Source organism: Ipomoea triloba, chromosome 6, assembly GCF_003576645.1.
Source record: "Ipomoea triloba cultivar NCNSP0323 chromosome 6, ASM357664v1".
In the NCBI taxonomy this organism is placed as follows: Eukaryota; Viridiplantae; Streptophyta; class Magnoliopsida; order Solanales; family Convolvulaceae; genus Ipomoea; species Ipomoea triloba.
In genome coordinates, this window is record NC_044921.1 from 15,350,193 (window position 1) to 15,366,411 (window position 16,219).

A 16,219-nucleotide genomic window follows, 5' to 3' on the forward strand; every position below is an offset into this window, starting at 1 on the left:
AGAGAAAATAAATCCAATTTAAGGAATGTAATTCTTATAAATACTTGAGTACCTCTTTGATGGGTGTCAACTTTTTGAGTTTATTTTTAGATTTAATTTGCACTTTTTTTGTATGCAATAAAGAGTTTTTACACTACACAATTTAAATTTCTTAAAAAGTTAAAATTATATTTATATCAATACAAATTCACATTTCTTTCCAGCGTAAGACAAAATATATTTAAGTGTTCCAACTCCATTTTTTTTTCTAACTCAATGGTACAAGAATTAATTTCTTATTAACCTATTATCTATTTTAGACATATATATAATTCTAAACAAATTAACAATTTAATTACTAGTTGTATGAAAAATAATAGTAATTTTTTATGATTATACAATTTCTTTTTAATATTGAGCATTTATTTAGATGTACAACACACTTCATTTAACTAGTACTAACTATAATATTCACTTATAATTTGTATTTTATTTAACACATAATATTTTGTTACATTATAATGTCATTAATCATCTTTCATATATTGTACCGTGTTACCTATCAAATTTATAATTAATGACGGGTTATGACAAAATTTTGAAAGGCGGCCAAAATTTACATACATGATTACATTAAGAACTAATTTCTACATTAATAATTATCAATGATTATTAAACTAACTAAAAGTGAATAATCAAAGAATTAAAATTGCATTTTTTTGGGTTTGTTTTCCATGCCTATCTCTCAAGAATCCTGAATCCCACATAGATATTTACACCAAACTCGACGAGGCAGCAAAGCCAGTATGACGTAGTTCCTTGATACATTGATCTCCATTTCCTCCATAGCTCTGAGAATTCGAGTGGGAAATGGCGTATAATCTCAGCTCTGCACCGGCGCCTCTCTCCCAAGAACCCTTGCTGCTTTGCAAGTCGCTGAATCCTCGCCACATTCTCCAATTCGCTCTTAAACCCAAACCCTCCTATCTCCCCCTCAGAATCTACAAGCCCCTTCGTCTGCAGCTCACCCAAGTTTCCCAAAGCCCTTCAAATTATCAGCACCCAGACGAAAAGGTTTCGTCTTCATCAAAGGGTTACGTCTGGATCAACCCCAAAAGCCGCAGAGCGTCTAAATTAAGGCAGGTTTCTTACGATTCCAAGCACTCTTCTCTGCTGAGCATTTCGCGATCTTTGGATTCTTGCAGCGCGATTGAAGAGGATGTGTCGAGTGTACTGTCTGCTCTGGGGGGTGACGCAGTAGAACAAGACGCTGTCGTTATTCTTAACAATATGTCGAACCCTGATACGGCGCTTCTGGTAATGGATTACTTCAGAGAGAGGATGAATTTTAGTCAGGAGGTAATTCTGTATAATGTGACTCTGAAAGTGCTTAAGAAGAGTAAAGATTTGAGTCGTGCAGAGAAACTGTTTGATGAAATGCTTGAAAGAGGAGTTAGACCAAATAAAATTACGTTCTTGACTATTATTAGCTGCGCGAGGATCAGCTCTTTGCCGGAAAAAGCTGTGGAGTGGTTTGAAAAGATGCCGGCTTTTGGGTGTCAGCCAGATAGTCATACTTATTCGGCCATGATTGATTCTTATGGGAAGGCAGGGAATGTGGATAAGGCATTGAGCTTATATGACTATGCAAGGGCAGAACAAATACATATGGATGCCGGGACATTTTGCACATTGATTAGGATTCATGCCGCATCTGGGAATTTCGACGGGTGCTTGAATGTGTTCGAGGAAATGAAGAAACTTGGCTCGAAGTTTAATTTGGTTGCGTATAACAATTTGTTGGATGCCATGGGAAGAGCTGGTAGGCCGGAGCAGTGTAAGAACATATACAATGATATGATACAAAATGGATTCCAGCCAAGTTGGGCTACCTATGCTGCACTAATTCGGGCTTATTGTAGGGCTCGCTATGGTGGAGATGCTCTAAAAGTGTATAAAGAATTGAAGGATAAGGGAGTGAAGTTGAATGTTAAGCTGTATAATACACTTCTTGCAATGTGTTCTTATTTGGGATTAGTGGATGAGGCGAACGGAATTTACAACGATATGAAGGAAATGTGCAAGCCCGACCATAGGACATTTTCTTTATTGATCACGATATATTCTTGCTGTGGGAAGGTCTCGGAAGCCGAGGCCATTCTAAACGAAATGGTGGAAGCAGGGGTAGTACCCGATATTTTTGTTTTGACATCACTAGTTCAATGTTACGGGAAAGCAAATCGTTCGGATGATGTGGTGAGGATGTTTGATCGACTGTCAAACTTAGGTTTGACTCCCGACGAGAGGTTCTGTTGTTGTCTTCTCAATGTGTTGCAGCAAACACCCAAGGGAGAAATGCATAAATTGGCTGCTTGCATTGAGAAGGCTAGCCCGAAACTCGGTTACATTGTGAAACTCCTAATGGAGGAAGAGAATGCTGAAGACGAGCTTTTCAAGCAGGAAGCTGCTGAACTCTTGAATTCGATTGGTACTGATGTAAGAAAACCTTACTGCAACTGCTTAATTGATGTGTCCGTGAGCCTTAATCGATTGCAAAAAGCGTGTGAGTTGTTAGACCTCGGTATAACACTCGGTATCTACACTGACATACAATCCAAAGAACCTGCTCGCTGGTCTTTGCATCTTAAGAGTCTGTCCCTTGGGGCAGCTGTAACCGCATTGCACATTTGGATGAACGACTTGAACAAAACAATTGAAAATGGCGAGGAGCTTCCATTATTACTTCGGATCAATACGGGGCGTGGGAAACACGTATATAGTGAGAAAGGTTTGGCACAAGGGATTGCGGCACATCTAAGGGTCCTAAATGCTCCGTTTCATGAGGCGCCGAATCTGGCCGGATGGTTTTTGGCGACGAATATTGCAGTTACATCATGGTTGAAATCTAGACATTCAGAGAAGATTGTTGCTGCTTAGGAGTTGGCTCTTTGTCAAGCTTAAGATGGGAGTTTGTGCTTATTTTGTTAGAAGGTTTATAGCTGAGGTGTGAACATTTATTAAAAATTTTCTTTTTCTGTGGCTTTAAGCTAATTCTCTAGATATAGTTAGTTTTGTGTAATCTTAAATCATAGAACCTTAGTCTAGTGGTATTAGTTTATAACTCTAAATACATCACAGATTCAATCTCCAACCACTTCAGATGTACCAAGAAATAAATATATATATATATATATATATATATATATATATATATATAAAGCTACCTATAGCATCATCATTGCTACAATCTATCATTCAAAAACTAACTGAACTATCCGAGCGCTCAAAGATCTATTATTCTACTATAAAGGCACCACTCATCTTCTTATATTATAAAATGCATCTATTACCAAGGATGAAAGGACATGACAAGAATACAATTGAGCTTAACAAAAATCACTTCAATAGTTCTATTTGATGGCACGGTTGTTACGCTATGGACCCGGGTCACAATTTTACATAATTTTTGAACTCTATATTTATAATTATAAAATTTTATGTTCACAATTCTATATTTAATAGTATACAAAATTGTGAATATAGTATGTGGTAGTAGTATAAAAAGTTAGATTTGGAAAATGAATGTAAGAAAAATGTGCTTGTAAGTAGGTGTTTTCCTAATTTGGAAAAAAAGAGAATGAATGATTAAAAAAAGCGAGAAACATACCTGATATAACAATGTTAATAAAACGCTATGAAAATGACTTCACTATAAGGTTACTTTTTCTATGCTTGAATTAATGCCAATCTCATTTAGCTCTTTCTAAATACGGGTTTATTGGGCTGTGTGGCCCATACCAACTAGCCTAACAGGAAAAAAGATGGTGGTTTAATTTGGACAACCCATCAGGCCCTAATGGACTGAAGAAGCTCCGGCCTGTTATCCTTCCACTGCAGAGAGGAGGAGGTGTTCGCTGCTCTGTGAAACCAGCCTGGCGCAGTGCCCTCCGATCTAACAGCCGAGATGCCTCCGCCTTCGCAGAGACTCCACAGCCGGACTCACCACTTGGAACGGGCAGGCCGGTAGATAGCACTCCAAGCCCAGCCTTCAAAGCAAGCCCAATTATTCCACCATCTTAATGCTCCCACTTGGGTCACAGGCTCGCGCTACCAAGCCCAGCGAACACAACTTCTAGCTACGGACTTATTAAGAAGAAATATTCGTCATCTAGTTCCGATGTGGGAATTGTGCGAACCTTTCATGGGGAAAAAATGGAGCAGAGAACTCTGATGTACTTATGTTTATGCCTGGTGTTTGACAGATATGAGATTTGCGTTGTATCATTGTTCAAAGGGGGCTTATATGTGAAGCATAGACATAGCCTGGAAGCTTTACTTCACTGAACGGAATGGCAGAGATGGATTAGCTTTTTATTCATTTCCATTATCAATTTCATTTCACCCTCACATTACTTTCTACCCTTTTTTTTTTTTTTTTTTTTTTTTTTTTTTTTTTTTTTTTTTTTTTTTTTTAAAGCTTAAATTGTGCGGGCTGAAGTTTTAGAAATGAATTGAAGTTGCAGCGGCGGTTGGTTGTGGTCGGAAAATGGTGAAAGAGCGCCAGCATTATTTGGAAGCCTTGGTACTATATATATATATATATGTAAAATTTAGTAGTTTTGATCATTTATTGAGTTTAGGGGAAATTAGCTAGGGTTGTGATTTAAGATTATGCATAAAGATATTTTGTAATGCTAGTTTGTGTACAATTTGATCCTTTTATGGATAATGGATAAATAATGTAGGCAGTTTATGTAGAGGCAATTGCGATGGTGCAAGATAAGAGTATCAGCAACCTCTTTCTGCAACATCCGATCAGCATAAATATGTGATTTTAGTACTGTGCTTTTGTTTTCAATAACAAAGATTTTAAGTTGTCTGCAAGAACATTTTTTGTCTTGAACCTTTATCAAAGGAAATTCCAGCTTCTGAGCGGTTTCTGGTCCTTTACCTCTTCTCGTCAGATGCTTAATTTTTTGTTTTTAAAATGTATATACTTAGTAGGATGAGCTGCAAAAGACTTGGTTGAGCAAAAGGTGTGAGATTATGATTGTGATTTGAGATTATGCATAGTAGTTTTGATCATTTATCGAGTTTAGGGGAAATTAGGGTTGTGGTTTGAGATTATGCATAAAGATTTTTTGTCATGCTACTTTGTGTGCAATTTGATCTTTTTTATGGATAATGGATAAATAATGTAGGCAGTTTACATAGCGGCAATTGCGATGGTGGAAGAGTATCAGCATTCAGCAAGCTCTTTCTGCAGATGTTAACGCTCATTACCCTCAGCTCTGAAAAACCTTCCTCAGGTTCCTTACTTTTGCACTATGTATACTAAAACAATAGGAGTGCCATAATGTTAACAATCTTGTAAAATCTCATCCTTTTTGTGAACCATTTACCACTTCAATTTAGAAAGATATGTAGAAGATGAATTTTAATTTGCTGAAAGCATCACCCTTAAAATGAAAGCGTCACCCTTGAAACTATACTTTGTAGCATTTTTCATATGTAGAGGGACAGAAATATGATCAGAGTAAAATGGGCCAAGAAATTTCTTTGTGATATTTCTACGGTAAATGAAAATATTTTAGGTTTATGAAGCTCTTGAGCTTCGGATTGCAGCTGCAGAAGCTGCTCAAAGGTTGAGGCTACCTCTTATTTCCAAAGATGGCGAGATTCTTCAAGATGAAAAAATTGAGAAGTGGAGTGTACTCTTAAGTCCTAGTGTCCTAGTGTCGCAATGAGCTCCGCCTCAAATTCAACCAATTTCATCACTAATGTGGCAGGCCAGCAAGTGGCATTAGTGCAGCTGGAATTAGCGCTCCATCCAGCAGTGCTTCAATTGGAGGTGTTTCCAATCAGTACCTTGGAATAACACTTAATTATTTATGGGAACCTCAACTTGGATGGGCAGGTGCTGTTATCCATGGTATGACCTTTGATTTTTTGGATTTGAAGGACATGATTGAGAAATTGCTTTGCAAGTTTTTGTGGAGTTATCAAGTGTCTAAGTTGTCTATCGCCATTCTAATTTCTAATTACTTCAAGTCTTGAACTATGTAATTCTAATGGAACATGTTAACACTTGTATTGTTCTGATATTTTAGGACATGGCAGAATTGCAGATATTGATTTCACGTGAGGTCGGAAATCATTTAGATGCTAAATGTGAAAAGTTAGCTGATGATGTTGCTATTGATGACATTGGTCGGTCAGCATTGCAACCTTCCTTCCATTCATTTATGTTTTTTGCTCCTAGACTTTCATTCATCTTGATTGTTCAGTTTGAATTTATATGCTTGCTGATGCTGAAGACAAGCTTTTTCCATTCTTAATTAGTGTATAATTCTAAAACTAGAAACTATTATGCCTGGAAGCAAAGCTTATATGTGAAGCAGAGACATAGCCTGGAAGCTTTGCTTCACTGAACGGAATGGCAGAGATCGGTTAGCTTTGCTTCACTTTCATTTCACCCTCACATTATTAACGGAGCACAGAACCTTCCGGTGTACGTTACTAAGCTGATGGATCAACTAGAGCGTCACTGCTTAGCTCTCGATGGTTTTCTCCTCTCCAAATCTCCAACTTGTACTCTCTCCATTGATACAACTTTCACATTTTTCTAAAAAATTTAAGACAAAATTTGTATTTTATTTGAAATGTGCTCGATTATATACTGATTCAGGCGAGGGTGGACATGATGAAAGAGCTTCAGCATTATCATTTATTTGGAAGCATAGGCGAGGGTGGACATGATGAAAGAGCTTCAGCATTAAGCATATATATGTAAAACTTAGTAGTTTTGACCTATTATTGAGTTTGGGGGAAATTAGGGTTGTGATTTGAGATTATGCATAAACATTTTCTGTCATACTAATTTGTGTACAATTTGATCCTTTTATGAATAATGGATAAATAATGTAGGCAGTTTACATAGAGGCAATTGCGATGGTGAAGAGTATCAGCAAGCCCTTTCTGCAGCAAATCTTGGTGGCACTCAAGATGTTTAGGGTCATTACCCTCAGCTCAGTTTGAAAAACCTTCCTCAGGTTCATACTTTTGCGCTGTGTATACTAAAACAATAGGATTCAATATAAAAATTGCCATAATGTTAACAATCTTGTAAAATCTCATCTTTTTGGTGAACCATTTACCACTTCAATTTAGAAAGAAATGTAGAAGATGAATTTTAATTTGCTGAAAGCATCACCCTTAAAATGAAAGCGTCACCCTTGAAACTATACTTTGTAGCATTTTTCATATTTAGAGGGACAGAAATATGATCAGAGTAAAATGGGCCAAGAAATTTCTGTGATATTTCTACGGTAAATGAAAATGTTTGTGATATGTGAATTTCTGTAGATTGGTGAATGTTTGAGATATATGCTATTGCAAATCAAAATTAATCTGGGCTATCCTACCAGTCTTGAGCTGTAGAGTTTGCATCTGACCAAACTTTTAGTTCACAGATCCATGAAATGGTAATCAAATTCCAACTGCTCGTCTTCCACAAGAAGTATTTCCCACATTCTCCTATGATCTTTAACCCTTCCAAAACTCAAATATAAATGAAGTTTATCTGTAAATATGACAAACCCAGAACAATTATTCAATGATGGCAGAAACATTTGATATGTTTGGTATTACTAAAAGAAAACTTGGATATGATTTATGAATAATTTATAATCAACTCTAGGTTACGGATTATTTACTTAAATAATCTAACTGGTATTATACAAACCATAATATTTGATTGTGGTCTTGATCAATAATAACATAACTTGGCATGTGGCACAATCTCGTTGCTCTAGCATTTGGCCAAGCCTTGTTCCTTGTTTGTCCCACATTGCTTTCAAAGGAAACTTTTTCCCTCCTTTTATAAACCTACCCTTCTAGAGCATTTGAAGTCTTATGGAGGGAAAAGAAGGGAGGCACCCCAGGTGCAAGCTATTGCTTAGCTTGCATGTGGTGTAGTCTATTAATTTTTGATTTTTTTGTGAAGTTTTATCCAGAATTGAGTTTGTGGGCATAATAAATTCGACCAGAATTAAACTTGTGGTCAGAATAAAACCCTAGAGTTTGTGGTCCATAATCCCGCAATTTTTGTGAAAAATAAAACTCTAGAGTTTGTGGTCCATAATCCCACTATTTTTGCGGAAATTGAGTGGCTGGAGTTGGAGAGGCGGTTGTTTCCTCTACTATAAATACCCGCCTCCCATTCTCATATATCATCATCAAATTCATTCTTCTCCTCTCTTCTCTTCTCCCGTCTGAGTAATTAAGAGTCTTATGTAGGGAAAAGAAGGGTGGCACCCCATGTGCACGCTGTTGCTCGGTTTGCATGTGGTGTGGTCTATTTACACGCCCTTCTATTAATTTCCGATATTTTCTTGAAGTTTTATCCAGAATTGAGTTTGTGGCCATAATAAATTCGACCAGAATTAAACTTGTGGTCAGAATAAATCCCTAGAGTTTGTGGTCCATAATCCCGCTATTTTTGCGAAAATTGAGTGGCTGGAGTTGGAGAGGCGGTTGTTTCATCTACTATAAATACCTGTCTCCCATTCTCATATATCATCATCAAATTCATTCTTCTCCGTCTCCCATTCTCATATATCATCATCAAATTCATTCTTCTCCTCTCTTCTCTTCTCCCGTATATCATCAAATTCATTCTTCTCCTCTCTTCTCTTCTCCCGTATGAGCAATTAAGAGTCTTATGGAGGGAAAAGAAGGGTGGCACCCCATGTGCACGCTGTTGCTCGGCTTGCATGTGGTGTGGTCTATTTACACGCCCTTCGATTAATTTCCGATTTTTTTCTTGAAGTTTACTATCAAGAATTGAGTTTGTGGGCATAATAAATTCGACCAGAATTAAACATGTGGTTAGAATAAAACCCTAGAGTTTGTGGTCCATAATCTCGCTATTTTTGCAAAAATTGAGTGGCTGGAGTTGGAGAGGCGGTTGTTTCCTCTACTATAAATACCCGTCTCCCATTCTCATATATCATCATCAAATTCATTCTTCTCCTCTCTTCTCTTCTCCCGTATGAGCAATTAAGAGTCTTATGGAGGGAAAAGAAGGGTGGCACCCCATGTGCACGCTTTTGCTCGGCTTGCATGTGGTGCGGTCTATTTACACGCCCTTCTATTAATTTCTGATTTTTTCGTGAAGTTTACTATCCAGAATTGAGTTTGTGGCCATAATAAATTCGACCACAATTAAACATGTGGTCAGAATAAAACCCTAGAGTTTGTGGTCCATAATCCCACAATTTTTGCGAAAAATAAAACCCTAGAGTTTGTGGTCCATAATCCCACTATTTTTGCGGAAATTGAGTGGCTGGAGTTGGAGAGGCGGTTGTTTCCTCTACTATAAATACCCGTCTCCCATTCTCATATATTATCATCAAATTCATTCTTCTCCTCTCTTCTCTTCTCCCGTATGAGCAATTAAGAGTCTTATGGAGGGAAAAGAAGGGTGGCATCCCGTATGAGCAATTAAGAGTCTTATGGAGGGAAAAGAAGGGTGGCACCCCATGTGCACGATGTTGCTCGGCTTGCATGTTGTGTGGTCTATTTACACGCCCTTCTATTAATTTCCGATTTTTTTCTTGAAGTTTACTATCCAGAATTGAGTTTGTGGCCGTAATAAATTCGACCAGAATTAAACTTGTGGTCAGAATAAAACCCTAGAGTTTGTGGTCCATAATCCCGCTATTTTTGCGAAAATTGAGTGGCTGGAATTGGAGAGGCGGTTGTTTCCTCTACTATAAATACCTGTCTCCCATTCTCATATATCATCATCAAATTCATTCTTCTCCTCTCTTCTCTTCTCCCGTCTGAGCAATTAAGAGTCAGGTTCGACTGCGAGTTAAGTGTGCCGATTAACCGCAACAGTTTTGTCATAACCGGTCGAAAGCTTTCCAGTCATCTAAGTCTGCACAGTCTCCGGAAATAGCTTTTAAGATAGTGCCCAGTACACGACACAGAGTTCCTTTGTCTGCTATTCCTACTCTATTCGTTCCCAGCCTATATCAACGTAGTTCTACTACTACATAACCCAACATGTATGTATGTATGTATGTAGTTATTTCTACAATTTTTATAATTATCTTTTAACTTCTTTCTATTTTTAGTTATAAACTAATATGTCTATTTCTTAAAATATTAAAACTTTAGTTATTTTTTTTTTGAAAATTGAAACTTTCTTTATTATATTTATATTCTGTTTTTAATATAACTAGCGGATTTATTATTTAATTGTGTGTAAATAATTAAATATTAATATTAATATTATTTCAAATTTTTAATAGGATATGAAATGGTTCGTAATGGCAATCAGTGGGACGGAGTGAGTTTTGAGAAAGTCCACCCTTTGCAGGTCAACAAGGGTGGGGTGGGGTGGGGGTGGTTGAAGAAGTGTAAGGGTGGGTGCAGGTGGAGGATATAACCATCCCCAACCCACCTAGACCTATTGCCATCCCTACAAACCGGTTGAGGAGTGCCGGTCTAGGTTGTATATGGAAACGGAAAATGATACCAAGAATTCTACGATAGAAAACATGTGAGAAAAGTACAAATAAAAAAAAAAGTGTGCATTTACTAAAAATGAAAATATTAATTGTTTATTATCATATTCATATTTCAAAAAAAGGTATTTTAAAATTTTCTAAAATTAGAGAAATTGGTTTGAACCGTTTTATGAAACTTCCATAAATTTGTGGAATGAGATATTTTTTAAATACAAAAAATCTAATTTTTGACGTAAGAGTTTATGTCATAAAAAAGTGCTAACGTTATCAATCATATTTCTCTCCCATATAATGCTGCCTAAACTTTAATCTTCATCACAACAACGAGTACACAATCTCAAAAATGGAGAAAACATTGTTCCGATTCTTAGCTTGATTAGTGTGGCAAGTGAGTTATTCTTTTCATCTAAGGTTGAACTTTATTTGTTATTCATTTACCACATTTATGTTTGATTGATCTTTGTTGAGACGTATCAAAAATTTCTTTCTAGACTCTGATATTTCTGATACGTCTTAACAAGGTCGAAACAAAGATCAATCAATGAATAACAAACAAAAGTTCAACCTTAGATGAAAAGGATAACTCACACGACACTAATCAAGCAAAGAATTAGAACGATGTTGTCTTCATTTTTTTTAGATTGGAATTGTGTACTCGTTGTAGTGGTGAAAATTGAAGTTTAGACAACATTATATAGGAGAGAAATCTGTTAAACAATGTTAGTACTTTTTGCTGACATATAAACTCTTATGTCAAAAATTAGATCTTTTATATTTGAAAAAATATCTCATTTCACAAATTTATGGAAAATTTCATAAAGTGTATCAAAACGATTTCTCTAATTTTAGAAAATTTAAAAATATCTAGGGATGCCGTTTTCAATGCCTAGTTTTGTGATTGCATATTACGTGCCATAACCCCCAATCATCAACGGAACGACATTTCACACCCTTACACTCACCATCACTCATTTTTGCTACAATCAGTATGTATGTATATTGTTGGAATTTACATTCAATATAGATACATTGGCCTAGCTTTGTTCCTTGTTTGTTCCAAATTGCTTTCCAAGGAAACTTCTTCCCTCCTTTTATAAACCTACCCTTTTAGAGCATTTGAAATCCTATGGAGGGAAAAGAAGTGTGGCACCCCATGCTCACGCCGCCGCTCATCTCGCATGTTTGTGTGGTGTGGTATTTTTGCACGCCCTTCTTTTAATTTCCGATTTTTTCGTGAAGTTTCCTATCCAGAATTAAGTTTGTGGCCATAATAAATTCGACCAGAATTAAACTTGTGGTCAGAATAAAACCCTAGAGTTTGTGGTCCATAATCCCGCTATTTTTGACGAAATTGTGTGGCTGTAGTTGGAGAGGCGGTTGTTTCCTCTACTATAAATACCTGTCTCTCATTCTCATATATAATCATCAAATTCATTCTTCTCCTCTCTTCTCTTCTCCCGTTTGAGCAATTAAGAGTCAGGTTCGACTGTGAGTTAAGTGTGTCGATTAACCGCAACAGTTCTGTGATAACCGGTCGAAAGCTTTCCAGTCATCTAAGACCGCACAGTCTCCGGAAATAGCTTTTAAGGTAGTGTCCAGTACACGACACAGAGCTCCTTTGTCTGCTATTCCTACTCTATTCGTTCCCAACCTATATCAACGTAGTTCTACTATTGCATAACCCAACATGTATGTATGTATGTATGTAGTTATTTTTACAATTTTTATAATTATCTTTTAACTTCTTACACTTTTTAGTTATAAACTAATATTATTTCTAAAAATATTAAAACTCAAGTTATTTTTTTTTTGAAAATTTAAATTCTATTTATTATATTTATATATATTGATATTTTGTTTTTACTGTAACAAGCGGATTTATTATTTAATTGTGTGTAAATAATTAAATATTAATATTAATATTATTTAAAATTTTTAATAGGGTAAGAAAAGGTTGGTACCGGCAATTAGTGGGACGGAGTGAGTTTTGAGAAAGTCCACTGCCCTTTGCGGGTTAACAAGGGTAGGGTGGGGTGGGGTGGGGTGGGGGTGGGTGAAGAAGTGTAAGGGTGGGTGCAGGTGGAGGATATAAACATCCCCAACCCACCCAGATCTATTGCCATCCCTACAACCCGGTTGAGGAGTGTTGGTCTAGGTTGGATATGTAAACGGAAAATGAGACTAAGAATTCTAGGATAGACAACATGTGAGAAAAGTACAAATATAAAAAAAATATAAGTGTGCATTTACTAAAAATGAAAATATTAATTGTTTATTATCATATTCATATTTCCAAAAAAGGTATTTTAAAATTTTCTAAAATTAGAGAAATTGGTTTGAACCGTTTTATGAAACTTCCATAAATTTGAGGAATGAGATATTTTCTAAATACAAAAAATCTAATTTTTGACGTAAGAGCTTATGTCATCAAAAAGTGCTAATGTTATCCAACAAATTTCTCTCCTATATAATGATGCCTAAACTTTAATATTCATCAAAACAACGAGTACACAATCTCAAAAATGGAGAAAACATTGTTCCGATTCTTAGCTTGATTAGTGTGGCATGTGAGTTATTCTTTTCATCTAAGGTTGAAATTTTATTTGTTATTTATTTACCACATTTATTTTTTATTGATCTTTGTTGAGACGTATCAGAAATTTCTTTCTAGACTCTGATATTTTTGATACGTCTTAACAAGGTCGAAACAAAGATCAATCAAACATAAATGGGACAAATGAATAACAAACAAAAGTTCAACCTTTGATGAAAAGGATAACTCACACGACACTAATCAAGCAAAGAATTAGAACGATGTTGTCTTCATTTTTTTTAGATTGGAATTGTGTACTCGTTGTAGTGGTGAAAATTGAAGTTTAGACAACATTATATAGGAGAGAAATCTGTTAAACAATGTTAGTACTTTTTGCTGACATATAAACTCTTATGTCAAAAATTAGATCTTTTATATTTGAAAAAATATCTCATTTCACAAATTTATGGAAAATTTCATAAAGTGTATCAAAACGATTTCTCTAATTTTAGAAAATTTAAAAATATCTAGGGATGTCGTTTTCAATGCCTAGTTTTGTGATTGCATATTATGTGCCATAACCCCCAATCCTCAACGGAACGACATTTCATACGCTTACACTCACCATCACTCATTTTTTCTACAATCAGTATGTATGTATATTGTTGGAATTTACATTCAATATAGATGCATTGGCCAAGCCTTGTTCCTTGTTTGTCCCACATTGCTTTCCAAATAAACTTTTCCCTAAACCTACACTTTTAGAGCATTTGAAGTCAAACACACCCCATGCGCACGCTGCCGCTTAGCTCGCATGTGTGTGTGGTGTGGTATTTTTACAAGCCCTTCTTTTACTTTCCTATTTTTTCGTGAAGTTTCCATCCAGAATTGAGTTTGTAGCCATAATAAATTCGACCAGAATTAAACTTGTGGTCAGAATAAAACCCTAGAGTTTGTGGTCCATAATCTCGCTATTTTTGCGAAAATTGAGTGGCTGGAGTTGGAGAGGCGGTTGTTTCCTCTACTATAAATACCCGCCTCCCATTCTGATATATCATCATCAAATTCATTCTTCTCCTCTCTTCTCTTCCCCCGTCTGAGCAATTAAGAGTCAGGTTCGACTGCGAGTTAAGTGTGCTGATTAACCGCAACAATTCTGTGATAACCGGTCGAAAGCTTTCCAGTCATCTAAGACCGCACAGTCTCTGGAAATAGCTTTTAAGGTAGTGTCCAGTACACGACACAGAGTTCCTTTGTCTGCTATTCCTACTCTGTTCGTTCCCAGCCTATATCAACGTAGTTCTACTACTACATAACCCAACATGTATGTATGTATGTATGTATGTATGTATTTCTACAATTTTTATAATTATCTTTTAACTTCTTACTATTTTTATTTATAAACTAATATGTCTATTTCTAAAAATATTAAAACTTTAGTTATTATTATTTTTTTGAAAATTGAAACTTTATTTATTATATTTATATATATTTATATATATTTATATTTTGTTTTTAATATAACTAGCGAATTTATTATTTAATTGTGTGTAAATAATTAAATATTAATATTAATATTATTTAAAAATTTTAATAGGATAAGAAATGGTTGGTACCGACAATCAATGGGACGGATTGAGTTTTGAGAAAGTCTACCCTTTTCGGGTCAACAAGGGTGGGGTGGGTGAAGAAGTGTAAGGGTGGGTGCAGGTGGAGGATATAACCATCCTCAACCGACCCGGGCCTATTTCCATCCCTACAAACCGGTTGATGAGTGCTGGTCTAGGTTGCATATGGAAACGGAAAATGAGACCAAGAATTCTAGGATAGAAAACATGTGAGAAAAGTTCAAATATAAAAAAATATAATTGTGCATTTACTAAAAATGAAAATATTAATTGTTTATTATCATACTCATATTTCAAAAAAAAGTATTTTAGAATTTTCTAAAATTATAGAAAGAACCGTTTTATGAAACTGCCATAAATTTGTGGAATGAGATATTTTTTAAATACAAAAAATCTAATTTTTGACCTAAGAGCTTATGTCATCAAAAAGTGCTAACGTTATCCAACATATTTCTCTCCTATATAATGATGCCTAAACTTTAATCTTCATCACAACAACGAGAACACAATCTCAAAAATGAAGAAAACATTGTTCGGATTCTTAGCTTGATTAGTGACATGTGAGTTATTCTTTTCATCTAAGGTTGAACTTTTATTTATTATTCATTTACCACATTTATGTTTGATTGATCTTTGTTGAGACGTATCAGAAATTTCTTTCTAGACTCTGATATTTCTGATACGTCTTAACAAGGTCGAAACAAAGATCAATCAAACATAAATGGGGCAAATGAATATATAACAAACAAAAGTTCAACCTTAGATGAAAAGGAGAACTCACATGACACTAATCAAGCAAAGAATTGGAACGATGTTGTCTTCATTTTTTAGATTGGAATTGTGTACTCGTTGTAGTGGTAAAAATTGAAGTTTAGACAACATTATATAGGAGAGAAATCTGTTAAATAATGTTAGTACTTTTTGCTGACATATAAGCTCTTATGTCAAAAATAATATCTTTTATATTTGAAAAGATATCTCATTTCACAAATTTATGGAAAATTTCATAAAGTGTATCAAAACGATTTCTCTAATTTTAGGAAATTTAAAAATATCTAGGGATGCCCTCATTTTGAGAAAGTCTACCCTTTCTCAAAAATATACACTCACCATCACTCATTTTTTCTACAATCAATATGTATGTATTGTAAATGTCCTTCTTTTGGGTGTGTGTGTGTAGTGTGGTATTTTTACACGCCCTTCTTTTAATTTCCGATTTTTTCGTGAAGTTTCCTATCCAGAATTAAGTTATTGGCCATAATAAATTCGACCAGAATTAAACTTGTGGTCAGAATAAAACCCTAGAGTTTGTAAGTTTATGGCCATAATAAATTCAACCAGAATTAAACTTGTGGTCAGAATAAAACCCTAGAGTTTGTGGTCCATAATCCCGCTATTTTTGCGGAAATTAAGTAACTGGAGTTGGAGAGGCGGTTGTTTCCTCTTCTATAAATACCCGTCTCCCATTCTCATATATCATCATCAAATTCATTCTTCTCCTCTCCCGTCTGAGCAATTAAGACTCAGGTTCGACTGCGAGT

The 16,219-nt window shown here is 35.5% G+C and overlaps 2 protein-coding genes and 1 long non-coding RNA gene across 4 annotated transcripts in view; 2 read left to right on the forward strand and 1 right to left on the reverse strand.

The window, feature by feature from the left end:
• Positions 1 to 16,219, reverse strand: part of LOC116022221 (farnesyl pyrophosphate synthase 1-like) — a 462,332-nt gene that overhangs the window by 88,656 nt on the left and 357,457 nt on the right. The window lies entirely within an intron of this gene.
• On the forward strand, positions 726 to 3,133 carry LOC116022213 (pentatricopeptide repeat-containing protein At4g16390, chloroplastic-like). Its single transcript, XM_031262826.1, has one exon. The coding sequence runs from the start codon at positions 850 to 852 to the stop codon at positions 2,914 to 2,916; it is 2,067 nt and encodes a 688-aa protein (XP_031118686.1). The 5' UTR covers positions 726 to 849; the 3' UTR covers positions 2,917 to 3,133.
• LOC116022233 lies at positions 4,456 to 7,173 on the forward strand. 2 transcript variants are annotated; one of them, XR_004099162.1, is made up of 5 exons: positions 4,456 to 4,561; positions 5,181 to 5,288; positions 5,574 to 5,911; positions 6,090 to 6,570; positions 6,907 to 7,173. It is a non-coding gene; the product is annotated as an uncharacterized LOC116022233 (long non-coding RNA). The 2 variants fall into 2 exon arrangements; XR_004099161.1 differs by having other exon boundaries at positions 6,668 to 6,918.

Excerpts from the sequence above, each read along its gene's own strand:
- LOC116022213 (XM_031262826.1), top strand. The coding sequence starts at position 850 with ATGGCGTATAATCTCAGCTCTGCACCGGCGCCTCTCTCCCAAGAACCC.